We start from the raw sequence: 15159 nt of genomic DNA, 5'->3' as shown, positions 1-15159 counted from the left end.
CCAAGGCCAGGCACAGAACAGGCATTCAACAACTGTTGGTGGAATCGACTATGCTAGGAGCGACACCCACCAAAACTGCCATAAGAATGACTCCTTAACGCACTTTCTTCCTCACCATGATTCACCTCAACTTTTTTTTTTTTTTTTTTTTTTTTTTTTTGAGACGGAGTCTCGCTCTGTCGTCCAGGCTGGAGTGCAGTGGCCGGATCTCAGCTCACTGCAAGCTCCGCCTCCCGGGTTTGCGCCATTCTCCTGCCTCAGCCTCCCGAGTAGCTGGGACTACAGGTGCCCGCCACCATGCCCAGCTAGTTTTTTGTATTTTTTAGTAGAGACGGGGTTTCACCGTGTTAGCCAGGATGGTCTCGATTTCCTGACCTCGTGATCCACCCATCTCAGCCTCCCAAAGTGCTGGGATTACAGGCTTGAGCCACAGCGCCCGGCCCACCTCAACTTTTTTTAAAGTTTGTGTTCCGAGGCCAGGCACGGAGGCTCACACCTGTAGTCCCAGCAGTTTGGGAGGCTGAGGCGGGCAGATCATGAGGTCAGGTGTTCGAGACCAACCTGGCCAACATAGTGAAATTCTGTCTCTACTAAAAATACAAAAAAAAAAAAAAAATAGCTGGGCATGGTGGCATGTGCCTGTAGTCCCAGCTACTCGGGAGGCTAAGGCAGGAGAATCTCTTGAACCAGAGAGGCAGAGGTTGTGACGAGCCAAGATTGCACCACTGCACTCCAGCCTGGGCAACAGAGCAAGACCCCGTCTGAAAAAAAAAAAAAAGTTTGTTCCTCACACTGGGGCCTGTCAGAGGGTGGTAGGAGGAAGAGGATCAGGAAAAATAACTAATGGGTAGTAGGCTTAATGCCTGGGTGACAAAATAATCTGCACAGTAAACCCCCATGACACAGGTTGACCTGTGTAACAAACCTGCACACGTACCTCTGAACTGAAAATAAAAGGTTTTTTTTAAGTTTGTATTTCTTAACTGTCTTCTAGGTTTTCTAGAATTCACCGTGCGGAAACACAAACTCTTAAAATGATGGGCATGGTGGGGAACAGAGAACTGTGACATCAGTTTTCCCCTGAAAGAGATTTTACCTTCCCAAATGCCTGGAGCATAACACCATTAAAAGCCTTTTCCCAGATGACTCCCTGGAATGTCACTTAGGAAAGTCCCCACCCATAGCTCCAGGAGCCATGACCCAAGGACTTCACCCCTCACTCAATAAGACACACTAAATACTGGAACATCAGTGCAACATCCGTTATCCTCTTTCTGTTGCAATCAGAGTAACCATCCCAAGAGGCCCCTGTGAGCATCTTGTTTTCTGGTTAAAAGTCGTCAGGGTCTTCCCGACAGCTCTCATGGTGACCTACAAGATCCCACTCCAGCAGGACCTGCCTTCCTCCCCTCCTGACACCGCTCTCCTGGATTCTGCACTCCAGCCTTAGCAGACTCTTTTCAGTTGCTCCTGCCCCAGGGCCTTGGCACATGCTGTTCCTCTGTCTGAAACACTTCTCCTCGCCTTACCACCCGCTCCCCACAGCAGCAAGTCCTCTTCTAGGGTTAACTTTCAGTGGAGGCCTTCCTCCCAGCACATGAGGACGTGGCTGCCACCTGTTCACAGCCACATCCCCAGCTCCCAGCAGGCAGGGGCACACAGTCCCTATGAATCAATTCAATGAGTCACCGAGTTGCTTTAGTGTGGCTACTCAGAGATGCCCAAATCACGAAAAACTAAGTTTACTACATTACTTTAGTTACTAAGTTACTTTAAGTTACTTTTGTTTTTACTAGCTTTTTAGGGCCACAGAAAACAGATTATTATTACAATGCCAACTGAGAAAGGGAGGCGTGTTCCCTGCCCCTTCCAGAAGCTTCTCTGTATTCTAGTCCAAGGAACGCGACGTTACACCCTCCACCTGCTTCTCAACACGGCTCACCAGAGCAGCATATTGGACCCCTGCCTCTACCCTCACATGCTCTGTGCTGCCCAACCCATCACAGGTTCATCTGAAACTCACGTGTTATGGGACGAGGAGATCCAGTAATGAGACAGGGGGTTGTTCATGTCCTGCATGTCCACCGCGTCATACTTCTCATCCCAGATGCTGTTTTCTCGTGAAAACAGGTACGTGAGGAACTAAAAGAGTCAAACACGAAGACTGAATCATCACGCTGATGGGAGGGATGGTGTCTGCTTGTTTCTGTTCTGTGTCTACCCAGGGGAAGAACAGCTCTGATGCGTGAAACCAACAGACGGTCTCCAGACCTCAGTTATCCACATTTTCAATACTGAAGGTTCAGACTGCAATGGGCTGCAGTGACATATTTGTTCCACAGACCTAGACAACATTTTCCTTTGTAATGCTTATCCTAAAATATTTCCTACTGCAAGGGTTTATGCTTACCATATATACATTGTTGTTGCCTTTTGTTTGTTTTTTCAGACAGAGTCTTGCTCTGTTGCCAAGGCTGCAGTGCAGTGGCACAATCTCAGCTCACTGCAACCTCCACTTCCTGGGTTCAAGCGATTCTCCTGCCTCAGCCTCCCAAGTAGCTGGGATAACAGGCATGCATCACCACACCAGGCTAATTTTTGTATTTTTAGTAGAGACAGAATTTTACCATGTTGGCCAGGCTGGTCTCAAACTCCTAACCTCAAGCGATCCACCCGCCTCAGCCTCCCAAAGTGCTGGAATTACAGGTGTGAGTCACTGCACTCGGCCTCATATGTACGTTTTAAAGCATAACAGTAGCATGAAAAGTTGTGAACCCACTACCCAACTGAAGAAACAAGAGTGTTATCCATATCAGAATGTTGAAAGGGCAGCAAATTTCAAGTTACAATTCCTGGCCCCTTTTAAAAAAAAAAAAAATGCTTTAGCGACCTTGGCCTACTTTCTGCTGCCTGAGAACGACCTCATATGGGGCAGGCGCTCCCCAGTTCCAACTCCCCTCCTTCCCTATGCAAGGTCAAAGGCAACCATTCTGACCTGCAAGCACCCAGACACCTTCGCATTTTGTTTCTGTGCTTGCAATGGTTCAACTCTCCCTGGTGGCAGACGCCCTCTAGTGGCAAAATCAGTAATCCCACGCAGGCAACACGGTCAATAGAGAAGAGTAAGAAAAGGCTATGAAACTGCTTTAGCAAAAATCAGAACAACGATAAAATTATGACAACGAAACAGACCTGATCTAACCAACCTCTATCTTGCCTTTAACCTCCAAACTGCCCTTAATTATTCCCGGGCTTGGGCCAAAGTAATTTTGGAAAACATTTAGTTTATAGTTTAAGTAACAGCCGTTCCCCAAAACTAAACTGCCTTTGTAAAGCTAAACAAAGACCAGGTTAGGAGGATGAGAGGGGCCTGAATTCCGCTAAGGTGGAGACTAATTGGTTACCAGCCATTTTTCTGGAGGTTATAAGATTCGCAACTTCCCCAGGTACTCCTCAGATAACATCACTCTTGTTCAACCTAAGATTGGCCTTTTGAGATGTCTTTTTGGGCGTTTGCATGGCTCTACCTGGACCGCCCACTGGTCCTGTGGCCCCACCCAGAAGCACTCTATTTTCCACACCCATAGGATTGCATCTCCAACCAATCAGCAGCACCCCTTCCCTGGCCCTCCAAACGATCTTTAAAAAACCCTAGCCTCGGCCAGGTGTGGTGGCTCACATCTATAAGCCCAGCACTTTCGGAGGCCGAGGCAGGCTGATCACAAGGTCAGGAGTTGGAAACCAGCCTGGCCAACATAATGAAACTCTATCTCTACTAAAAATACAAAAAAATTAGCCAGGCATGGTGGAGGGCGCCTGGAATCCCAGCTACTAGGGAGGCTGAGGCACAAGAATCACTTGAACCTGGGAGGCGGAGGTTGCAGTGAGCTGAGATCGCACCACTGCACTCCAGGCTGGGTGGCAGACTGAGACACCATCTTAGAAACAAAAACACAAGCAAACAAACAAAGATATAAAAAACAAAACTCGAGCCTCTGAAAGGGAGGATGATTTGAGTAATAATAAAACTCGAGTCTCCCATTCATCCGGCTCTACGTGAGTTCAACTCTTTCCCTGTTTCAATTCCCCTGCCTTGATCAATTGGCTGTGTCTAGGCAGCAGGCAAAATGAACCCACTGGACAGTTAACAGTTAAAGTAATCTGGAACCTGGGAGGAAAAAAAAAAAGAAAAACACTCACAAATAACCAGTCAGTCGAGGGGACATCAAACAGCAAAGCTCTCCAAGGAAAGAGAACAGAAAATAAACCTCAGAAAGCACAGACGTCAATCAAAAAGTCACCCCCACGCGACAACAAGCCCAGCTACTCACCTCATCCACAAACAAGAAAGGCTCAGCAGTTTCGCGCATGGTGTCATCGATGAACTTTGTCATCCGCTCACGGACTTTGCTCAGATCCTGAGCCCAATGCTCCTTAAAATGAGAAACAGAACAAGAGATCACCAGAATGAGTACTGATAAAATTCTTCGTTTCCCAGGATCCAGACAGTCGCGATCAAAGACTGGCACATCAACCAATTCCGAAATCACATGTTGCAATCGAGCACCACATGTTGAGGCCGCATTCTGCACATGGCCCTCTGCCAGGGGTCAGCAAAGACTCTCTGCAAAGACCCAGAGAGTAAATATTTTGGGCTCTGTGAGCCATATGGTGTCTGTCGCAACCTCTCAACTCCGCTGCTGTGGTGCAAAAGCAGCCACAGATAATCCGCGGGCAAATGGGCATGGCTGTATTCCAACAAAATTTTGTTTATAAAAACAACGTCAGCTGTATTTGGCCCATAGGTTATGGTTTGCCAGCTCCTGCCCTATGACAGCTCTTTACGTTAGTATGAAGCAGCCTGGGGGCATGGCAGTTACATCAGCCTTCCAGGTCACTTACCTGGGTTGGCCTCTCACTCTACCTAGGTGACCTTGGGCAAGTTACATACCGTCTCTGTGCCTCCGCATCCACGAAGCAGGAGTAAGAGTATCTACCACACAGTTTGTGTAAAGCACTGTATGAAATGGATACTGTATGAAGCATTGTATGAAATCTTATTAGGTTATGTGCCTAACGCAGCACCTGGTGCATAGAAAGTGCTCACCTTCGCATTTTGTTTCTGTGCTTGCAATGGTTCAACTCTCCCTGGTGGCAGATGCCCTCTAGTGGCAAAATCAGTAATCCCACCCAGGCAACACGGTCAATAGAGAAGAGTAAGAAAAGGCTATGAAACTGCTTTAGCAAAAATCAGAACAACGAGAAAATTATGACAACGAAACAGACCTGACCCACTTTGGGAGGCCGAGGCGGGTGGATTGCCTGAGCTCAGGAGTTCAAGACCAGCCTGGCCAACATAGTGAAACCCCATCTCTACTGAAATACAAAAAAAAATTTTTTTTTAATCAGCTGGGCGTGGTGGCGGGCGCTGTAATCCCAGCTACTCAGGAGGCTGAGGCAGGAGAATTGCTTGAACCGGAGAGGCAGAGTCTGCAGTGAGCCAAGGTTGTACCACTGCACACCAGCCTGGGCAACAGAGTGAAACTCTGTCTCAAAAAAAAGAAAGTGCTCTGACCATGGCAGCTTGTGCAGACAAGCATCTATCTTTCTCCTATGGTCATCCCACTTAGTCCACATAACTCCGCAAAGTCATTTACTGCCATTGTCATTTTAGAGACAAGGAAAGAGGCCCAGGAACAATACCTCATGATCCTAAGCCCACACAGCTTGTAAATTGCAGAGTCTCAGCTCCAAATAGCTAAACTGACATGGAATGTAATCATATGCCCTCTTTCCAAGAGAATAGGCAAACAGGGCTGCTAAAACACTGATAACATCTGAAATATACATGACCAGTTCCAAAGCAGCTGCTGCACAGTCCTAGACATTCTAGAAATCCCTTTTTAAAAGAATGTATAATATGAAGTAATATTGCTTTCCTCTCCATGCCCTGAAATGCCAAATATTCATAGGAAAAGAGCATGAAATATGTCATGTAAATTCAACATTGATCAATGCTTTCTTCACTTCAAATATTCTAAAACCTTTATCTTTATGACTAACAGGAGCAAATATGCTACCAGATGTGTGTGTGGTTCGATGGGAAGGGCTGGATGAGGATGTCTGAAAGAATGAAAAATAGAAGAACAGACGCAAATGAGGTGGTGACCAGGAGGCTTGTGACATGCATGGGTGTAAGACAAAAATGAACAGCTGTTGACTCTTGCAAATTTACCTGGATCAGGAGCCCAAAACAGCCAGGAAGCTGGGAAACTGCAAGCTCTTTTGAATACAGGAGTGTCAGAATCTTTGAATACTACAACATGAAACCCAAATTGTGGGATATTTTATTAAAATACTTTGCCTGACCAAGATGTCCCAAAGAGGCTGGAGGTATCCTCCTCCCTGTCCCCTACAAAGTTTTTACATTTATCAAAATGCATGGGTACTTAGCTAATACAACCTGGCACTGGACTGACTGCAAAGAAAGAAATCTTCTGCCTAAAGGAGATTGAAATATCAATATTCTAGGGGTTGTAAAATGCATCTACTTGGTGTGGGGTATTGCACTAGACACCTATAATAGTGAAAATGGCAAAGAATAATGATGAAAATAAAAATAAATAATGATGGCCGTCAACACTGGGCACTAACTCTACACCAGGCCCCACATAGTGGCTCATCGTGAACTTACCACCACCCCAGGAGGCACAGGTTATTCTCCATGTCATATAAATGGGGAAACAGAGGCCTGCTTCACATGGGCCAAAATGTATACAACCTATACAACTAGGCTTCTAGTCGTTAACTTAGTGTTCCCAGACATGAGCCTCAGACTAAACCCAGAAACACTGATTCTGGAAACATACATTTAACTCCCTTGCTATCCCATCACCCGTCCATCCCAGAGCTGCACTATGGCGTGCTGAGCCAATCTTCTAAAGACATTTCAAGTTTTCATTTCTATTAAAAATGCTGCCATTATTTCCTTAGGATAAGTGTGCGGGAGGGCAACAATTTACTCAAGATATAGAATCTAGTTTTAAAGCTTTCTTTTCATTGCATACAGCCAAAGTGTTTTCTAGAAAAGTCATACTAATGTGCACACAAAGTGCTGCAGTGATTATTCCATACAAGCATCTGTGTGACCAACAATCACCACATGGATGCTCATGGCTGGTCGGGTCCTAACTCCGCAGATGCAGAGAGAGCGAGCTCCTCCTTTCTCCTGGCCGCAAATCCCTGATCTCTAAGGGCAGCCCAGTAAAGGGCCCCATTTGGGGAAAGCATGTAATAAAGTCAACCACCACTAGGTGGGGCTAAATCTATATGCCCAAGTCTCCCCCCAAGTTGGTAAATTCTAGGAGGTGAGGCTACTTGTCCCCAATAATTTAACCAATTTAACTTTAATCGTTTCCTACTAAACTGAATAATTTAGTGGAAGGAAAATCATGACAGGAAAAAAGTGCTTGAATTTCTCTGCTTCACTCTAGCACCAGCACACACCTAACATGTGACTGTGCCCAATAAAATTAATGTATTACCTTCATTTTACCTCCTCCCTCAGACTTAGTCTCAGGTTGGGCAAATAAGCCTTCTTTTGATCACTGTCATTCAACCCCGGCACTGGGAAGGCATGATGCCTACAACATGCATCAACATTCTCATTCACCATTTATCAGCCTACTAGGGTAGCTACGACCCTTCCCTGAGCCCTCAGTGTGGCTGGCCTTGTGCAAAACACATCTTCCCTACTCTTAAGTGTCTCTTCCATCAGTGAAAGCCAAACACAGGCTGGGTATTGGATGCCATTTAAAAATTACTGCTAATTGCACAAGCTGTAATAGGAGTGTTATGGCTATATTTTTTAAAAAAACAAAAAGTCAGCCGGGCGCGGTGGCTCATGCCTATAATCCCAGCACTTTGGGAGGCTGAGGTGGGTGGATCACAAGGTCAGGAGATCGTGACCATCCTGGCCAACACGGTGAAACCCCGTCTCTACTAACAATACAAAAAATTAGCCAGGCATGGTGGCGGGTGCCTGTAGTCCCAGCTACTCGGGAGGCTGAGGCAGGAGAATGCCGTGAACCCGGGAGGCAGAGCTTGCAGTAAGCCGAGATTGCACCACTGCACTCCAGCCTGGGCGACAGAGCAAGACTCTGTCTCAAAAAAGAAAAGAAAAAAGGAAAAAAAAGTCCTATCCATGAGAGAAACATATGGAAGTATTTACAAACAAAATGACGCAAAGTCTGGGGGTTGCTTTAGAATTCTTCAGAAAAGAAATGAAGAAAGGGGAAGGGTAGGGAGACACGTGTGTGGACTTAGAAATGGATGAAATAAAACTGGCAAAGTGGGCAGGGCACAGTGCCTCATGTGTGTAATCCCAGCAATTTGGGGACTGAGACAGGTGAGTCACTTGAGTCCAGGAGTTGGAGACCAGCCTGAGCGACATGGCGAAACCGTTTCTACTAAAGATACAAAAATTGGTCGGGGCTGGGCCTGGTGGCTCACACCTGTAATCCCAGCACTTTGGGAGGCCAAGGCAGGTGGATCACCTGAGGCCAGGAGTTCAATACCAGGCTGACCATCATTGTGAAACCCCGACTCTATTAAAAATACAAAAATACAGGTGTGTGGCAGACCTGTAATCCCAGCTACTTGGGAAGTTGAGGAAGGAGAATCCTTTGAACATGGGAGGCGGAGGTTGCAGTGGGCCAAGATCAAGCCATTGTACTCCAGCCTAGGTGACAGAGCAAGATTCTATCTCAAAAAAAAAAAAATTGTCGGGCATGGTGACACATACCTGTAGTCCCAGCTATTCAGTAGGCTGAGGCAGGAGGATCGCTTAAGCCCAGGAGGTTGAGGCTGCAGTGAGCTGTTATTATGTCACTGCACTCCAGCCCGGGCAACAGGGTGAGTGGGACCTTGTCTCAAACGAAAAGAAAAATTGGCTAAATGCTCATAATTTTTAATCTGAGTGATGATACATGGTGGTTCATTAAACCATCTGTCTGCTTTTGTGTATATTTGAAATGTTCTGCAAGACAAGAGGTTTTTTAAGTAAATGAACTTAATTTTGCTTCAACCCTAAAACTGCTCTAAAATATAGTCTATTTTTTAAAAACTGAATTAAAAGAAAAAAGTAAATGGAACTCCAATGATACAAACAAAATTTTTAGATTTATATGTGAATAGGCATGCATACATGTACACACACACACACAGATCCATATAATTGTCTCTGATCCCCACAATTCTCAGAGGTAGATGCTCTCAATCCCACTTAAAGAAGAGGAAACTGGGGCACAGAAAGGGTAAACCACCTGTCCATGGCTGTGCAGCTGGTAAGAAGATTTCAAGTTGATCTCACTCTCACAGTTTCTTGTCCTCAGCACTATAGGCACTTGGGGCTGAATATCTCTTTGGTTTTTTTGTTTTGTTTTGTTTTTGGTGGGGGGGTGGTTTTGTTTTCTGTTTTTTGAGACAGAGTCTTGCTCTGTTGCCCAGGCTGCAGTGCAGTGGCGCAATCTCGGCTGACTGCAACTTCTGCCTCCCAGGTTCAAGTGATTCTCCTGCCTCAGCCTCCCGAGTAGCTGAGATTACAGGCACCCACCACAATGCCCAGCTAATTTTTGTATTTTTAGTAGAGATGGGGTTTCGCCATGTTGGCCAGGTAGGTCTCGAACTCCTGGCATCAAGTAATCTGCCCGCCTCGGCCTCCCAAAGTGCTGGGATTATAGGCATGAGCCACCCTACCAGGCCCTAAATATTTCTTTGTTGTGGGGAGGAGGGGGACTGCCCTGGGCAATGTGGGGTATTTAGCAGCATCCCTGGCCTTGACCTGCTAGATGCCAGCAGCAGCCTCCAGCTGTGACACCCACCCATGTCTCTGGACACTGCCCAGTGTCCTCTGGGGGCATCGTCACAGCAGTGGAAGACCAATGCACAACACAAACCCCCCTTGAGTCTATAGCTGGGCTCAAGGCCCACAGGCAAACCCTGTCCAGGGAGACCGTCCCAGGCATCATCTGTTTAAGGACAGCTGGGCTAGTTTATCTCTCAGGAGACCTGGCAGGCTTGATAAATCTGGTCCCATCCTCCCATCAATCAAGGAAGGCTTCCCAGGCAGTGACACCAGAAAAGCTGACGCCAGAAAAGCTGATGCCAGAAAAGCTGACGCCAGCCAGGTGAGGGCAGCTCCTTCCTCAGGCCCTCACCTCTCCTGCCCTGCCCTGGAATCTTCTCACTCTTCCCATCCTCAATGTGTGTCTTGAAAAGAGGCCCGACATGAGGCTCTTCTCATCCAGAGTCTCAGTGGCATCAGACAACAATCTGAAGTATCTGGCATCTGGGAGACTGCAGTCATTCCATGAAGACAGGTGGCCAGGTGAGCACAGGTGGCCAGGTGAGCACAAGTGGCAGAAGCGTGAGACCAGTCCCCGGCAGCATCCCGCCAGCTCCCCCAGTCACCCAAACACCTTGTGCTTTCTCACCTGCTGTTCATGTATGAGAAACCTCTGGAAGTCATGCAGGTAAACAGCGGAGGCATCCGGCCTGTCTGTGTTCCTGTCCTCGGGGAAAAGGGGTGCAGTTAGAGACAGGCACATTCAACACAGGAGTCGAGAGGAGACGCCAGCCAATGGGGCAGCCTGCCACCTAGAGCGCCCCACTGAGTCTGGCGCTGTGTTAGGTACCAGGCTGGCCAACAGGAAGACACAGGTGAATGACACAATGTCCCTCACCTACAGGGATTCAGAGGGGCCCTGACATCGGAATCTCAAGGGGCAGGCCCTGGCGTGTGCATCTAGCCGCTCCAAAATAGCTCTGGTGCCCTCCAGTCTGAGGAGCAGTTCACAGTGTGGCCACGGGGAAGACAAGCGAACCAGGCATTTGGGATACGGTGTAGCAAGAGATGAGGGTGGGAGGGGAGGGGCAGAGTGGGAACCGCTGAGAGGGCCCCAAACCCAGACCTGGAGGGCCAGAGGGGCTTTCCTGAGGAAAAGGCACCTACATGAGTTCCAGAGAATGAGGTGGGGTGAGCCAGAAGGAGGTGGGGTGAGCCAGAAGGAGGTGCAGAGAGTGCCATGCAAGGAAACCATAGATGCAGCAGCCTCGAGGAAAGGAGAAGGGAGGGGAAAAGAGGAAGAGGGCTAGGAGAGAGGGAACGCAGGCTGGAGGGAGGGAATGCAGAGTGAAAGGTGTGGGGAACACAGGGACATGAGCGTGCCTACCCAATGCCCAGACAGGGCTGGACACGCTACCCACCCTTATAGGGAGAGCTGGTGTTGGAGAAAGTAAAGGAGCCAGACCCAAGCGCCTCCTCAGAAGCCATGATCCAGAGTTCCCTGGGTCATTGAGGCCTCTGGAGTGGGGACCAGATGAGGCCCCCCAGACTCCAGGCTATCCGGGCACAATTAACTGGAGTGTGGAAAACACATCCCTGGACCAAGCAGAGGTCGGGTATCAGGGAGGGAACACTACACTCCGAATAAAGGCAGGACTCCCGCCTTGGCCAGCAGGTCACCAGAAAAACAAGGCCTTATTGGGTCAGCATGAGCCACATCCAGGTTGGATGAGGAGTACATTCTGCCACTTGAGGCCTTCCAGGGAAATGGGTACGTTTCCCTGAGCCCTTGCAGGACCCTGGGGAAAAGAGGTCTATTTCACATAGTTTAAGTCATCAAACGTTCCCTGCACTTTCTCCCTTTACTAAACACTCAGGGTCCAGGAGTCTGCTGTCTTTAATTATGAGTACATTTCTAACCTTTCCTCGGCAGCCTCACGGTCTAACACTAAGCTTTTCATTAAAATACTATGTGGAAATTATGGCTGGGCACAGTGGCACATTCCTGTAATCCCAGCACTCTGGGAGGCCGAGGCAGGTGGATCACCTGAGGTCAGGAGTTCAAGACCAGCCTGGCCAACATGGTGAAACCCCGTCTCTAATAAAAATACAAAAAAAAAAAAAAAATAGCTGGACATGGTGGATGCCTGTAATCCCAGCTACTCGGAGGATGAGGCAGGAGAATCACTTGAACTTGGGAAGTGGAGGTTGGAGTGAGCCGAGACTGCGCCAATGCACTCCAGCCTAGGCAACAGAGGGAGGCTCCATCTCGAATATAAATATATATATTTTTATATATATTCATATATGTAAATATATATGAATATAAATAATATATAAATTATATATATTGGATTCATTTTATTTATACTTTGGAGTCTTAGAGTTTCTGATGTCAGAAGTGACAGAGGGAAAAGTTGCTCACCAATGAGGACTGGATCAATGTACCCCAGACCATTAATTCCAGGGCCAACACTTCTCCCAGTCAGATAGGCTGGGGAAACACAAAACATCTCAGAAATTCCCCACTTGGGTAATCATGAAGCACGGTAAATGTCCTGATAAGTCCTGCAACACTGACTTTTTAGTAATAATATTACTATTTATGAGGCCCTCATGGGTGCCAAACACCATGTGAAGCAGTTTATACACTTGAACTCATTTTAATTCCGTTAAACCTGTTTAACAAGGAATTTTTCACTTATTTGATCGTTAACATTCGTTTTTGTAATTAAAAAAAAAAAACTATTAACCTGTCACATCTCATGAGGCACATTCTGGGAAAGAAGGCCCTGAGGCACACAGGCCTTTCTACAGAACCTTCTAGACCATCCTCCCAGCGCTCCACACCCTCCTGTTGCTACTGCTCATGTCTATCCACACCACAAGCGTGGGATGGCCAATTCCCCAGCAGGGTACCCCCGTCCCTCTGGAGGTCAGCGCCTGCACACACAGGCATCCTCTCCTGGAGGCCGGCTGGGCACCAGGCACTGAGGTCCGGCACAGCCGCCCCGAACAACACGCAAGGGCTGCCTCACCCCAGGATGAACACGGACGAATCCTTTTTGAATTCATCGAGAATCTGAAATGGAAAGCACACACAAAGAACCTTAGACAAGTCACTTAACGCAAAAACGGAAAGATTTTTTTTGTTGTTAAAAAAGCATCATTTTGTCAGATGCAACAAGATCATTAAAAATATCATTTTAATTGGTGTTAGTTGTAAATATTCAAATATAACAGAAACTTAAGAAGCAAAAGGTAGAAGCCCTCCTCATCCCCTCCACAGTCTTATTCCCAAGAAGCAATCACCCTTAAGAATTTCATAGGTTTCCTTCTAGAATTTGTTTTAGGGATATTCATTTAATTGTATCATATTATGTTATATCATTTACATACATCTCACAATTTTTTGCTGTGTTTCAAGCTTTACATATTACTCTTCAACCTCAAATAACCGTGTTTCCTTTCTTTGAAAAACCATTGTATTCCATAATACGCATGTCACTCAATTTTTGTTACATCTAGTATTATTTTTTAAGTGTCCCTCTGTGCACATTTCCGTATCTTTGCCCACGTGTGCCAGTTTTTCCACAGAGTAGAGTCCTAGAAGGAAAAGCACCTAGACACAGCACGTTGTAGGCACACTGGCTTTGATCAATTCTGCCAAGGTGCTCTCAAAACAGTTGAGACGGGCGCCTCCACTGGGGTACACATTCCTTTTCCACACCCTCACTGCCGGGTTTCTTTAGAGATGGGGTCTCACTGTTACCCAGGCTGGAGTGCAGTGGCACAATCGTAGTTCACTGCAGCCTCACTCTCCCGGGCTCACATGATCTTCCTGTATCAGCTTCCTGAGGAGCTGGGACTACAGGCGCGCGCCACCATGCCCAGCCAATTTTTTTTCTTTTTGTAGAGATGGGGGTCTTACTATGTTGCCCAGACTGGCCTTGAACTCCTGGCCTCAAGAGATCCTCCCTCCTGAGCCTCCTGAGTAGCTAGGATTACAGGCAACATTTCCAATCTTTAATATTTCAAAGATGCACTTCTAATCTTCGAAGGCAAGAGGATGAAAGAAATATTGAACTGCTTCAGCTCTTCTCTTCACAGCCCACTGCCAGGCCAACTGTTGCACGATGAAAAGGCTCCTCCACCAAGGGGGGTGCCATGGAGCACCCCTCCCTCCAGCTTCTACTTGCACCAGCCCATTTTCTGTGCACTGTACACGGGCACCCTGCACAGCCACATCTTGTCCATTGCTGCCCAGGTAGCCTTGCTTCAACAGTCTTCAATGACACTGCGACTGGATAAGCACTTGAATAACCCCCGCAGAAATGGAAATGTATCCACTAGCACATGATCAATGCTAATGACATAAAACACCTCCTGCCCCAGATGATCCAGGGTCCTCTTGCTGAACTCCTTGCAGCCCAGGACATCATGGGGAACACCAGCGTTCTAGAAAGGGAATCGCAGGCCTCTGGGAAGCATCAGAGAGTCCACAGCAGTTTGTGCGGGTGTGTGTTTCTTCAGGAAACATAATCAGCATCTCAAAGGAGTAGGTCCCACCAAAATGTTAAGAACCACAAACTTAGCCTTTTTACACAAACTGAGAAGCACTTCCTTTTGTTTATGTGTAATTTACAGCATAGGTATTTCTTTTTAAAAAGGGGTGGTGGTGCAGATTTTAGACAGGGCATGCTGCTATTTGAACTCATTTACTGCTTAGGTCGCCAGATCAGCCTGGTGCTGAAGGCATTGGGGGTTAGAACTCTTCCAAGCCCAAAGCCCCACACGGAGTGTATTGACATCTGGAGGGAGCCCAGCGTGTGGCCCCCCTCACTGACCACCACATGCAGTTCTTCAGCCCTGTCATTCCTTTACATTCCTTTCAACGAAGCACAGAAACAGCCCGCACTGCATTCCCCGACTCAGGGAGCTCAGACAATGGCAGAGGCACCACCACAGCACAGATGCTTCCCAGAATCAGGAAAGACCTCACTTCTCCTCCGCCAGACCCTGCAGCTCCCTGCCTGGACACTCTGCTTGTTAAAGCAATGTGTTTGCAGGAATCGGCGGCCCCTGGGATGTAGAGCAGGACAGGGAATGAAAAAGAACAACTGAAAGCCAAGAGCCACAAACGCTGCAAGAGAACAAACAGCGAGGCAACAGAAGGAAGACGGTGTGGCATCCCAAAGGCGAGTTACAACATCAAGGAGCGAGTGACCAGCTTTGACACGCGCTGCTGAGTGGACAAGATAAAGACCACGGGGCAGACTTCTGAATTCACAACACAGGGAGGCGATGGGTGACGG

The 15159-nt window shown here is 47.4% G+C and overlaps 1 protein-coding gene across 8 annotated transcripts in view; it reads right to left on the bottom strand.

Annotated features, from left to right (window-relative positions):
- Positions 1-15159, bottom strand: part of PLCG2 (phospholipase C gamma 2) — a 239221-nt gene that overhangs the window by 76490 nt on the left and 147572 nt on the right. For all 8 annotated transcript variants that reach the window (XM_074027663.1, XM_065536926.1, XM_074027664.1 and 5 more), the window contains 4 exons: positions 12883-12926; positions 10494-10566; positions 4332-4433; positions 2024-2142 (listed from right to left, as the gene is read on the bottom strand). In XM_074027663.1, coding sequence (XP_073883764.1) covers positions 2024-2142; positions 4332-4433; positions 10494-10566; positions 12883-12926 — 338 coding nt within the window. The remainder of the gene's footprint in view (positions 1-2023; positions 2143-4331; positions 4434-10493; positions 10567-12882; positions 12927-15159) is intronic.

The sequence above is a fragment of the Macaca fascicularis genome, chromosome 20 (assembly GCF_037993035.2).
Source record: "Macaca fascicularis isolate 582-1 chromosome 20, T2T-MFA8v1.1".
Lineage (NCBI taxonomy): Eukaryota > Metazoa > Chordata > Mammalia > Primates > Cercopithecidae > Macaca > Macaca fascicularis.
Note: the sequence above shows the minus strand (reverse complement) of the source record. Positions and strands in the feature narration are given on the sequence as shown.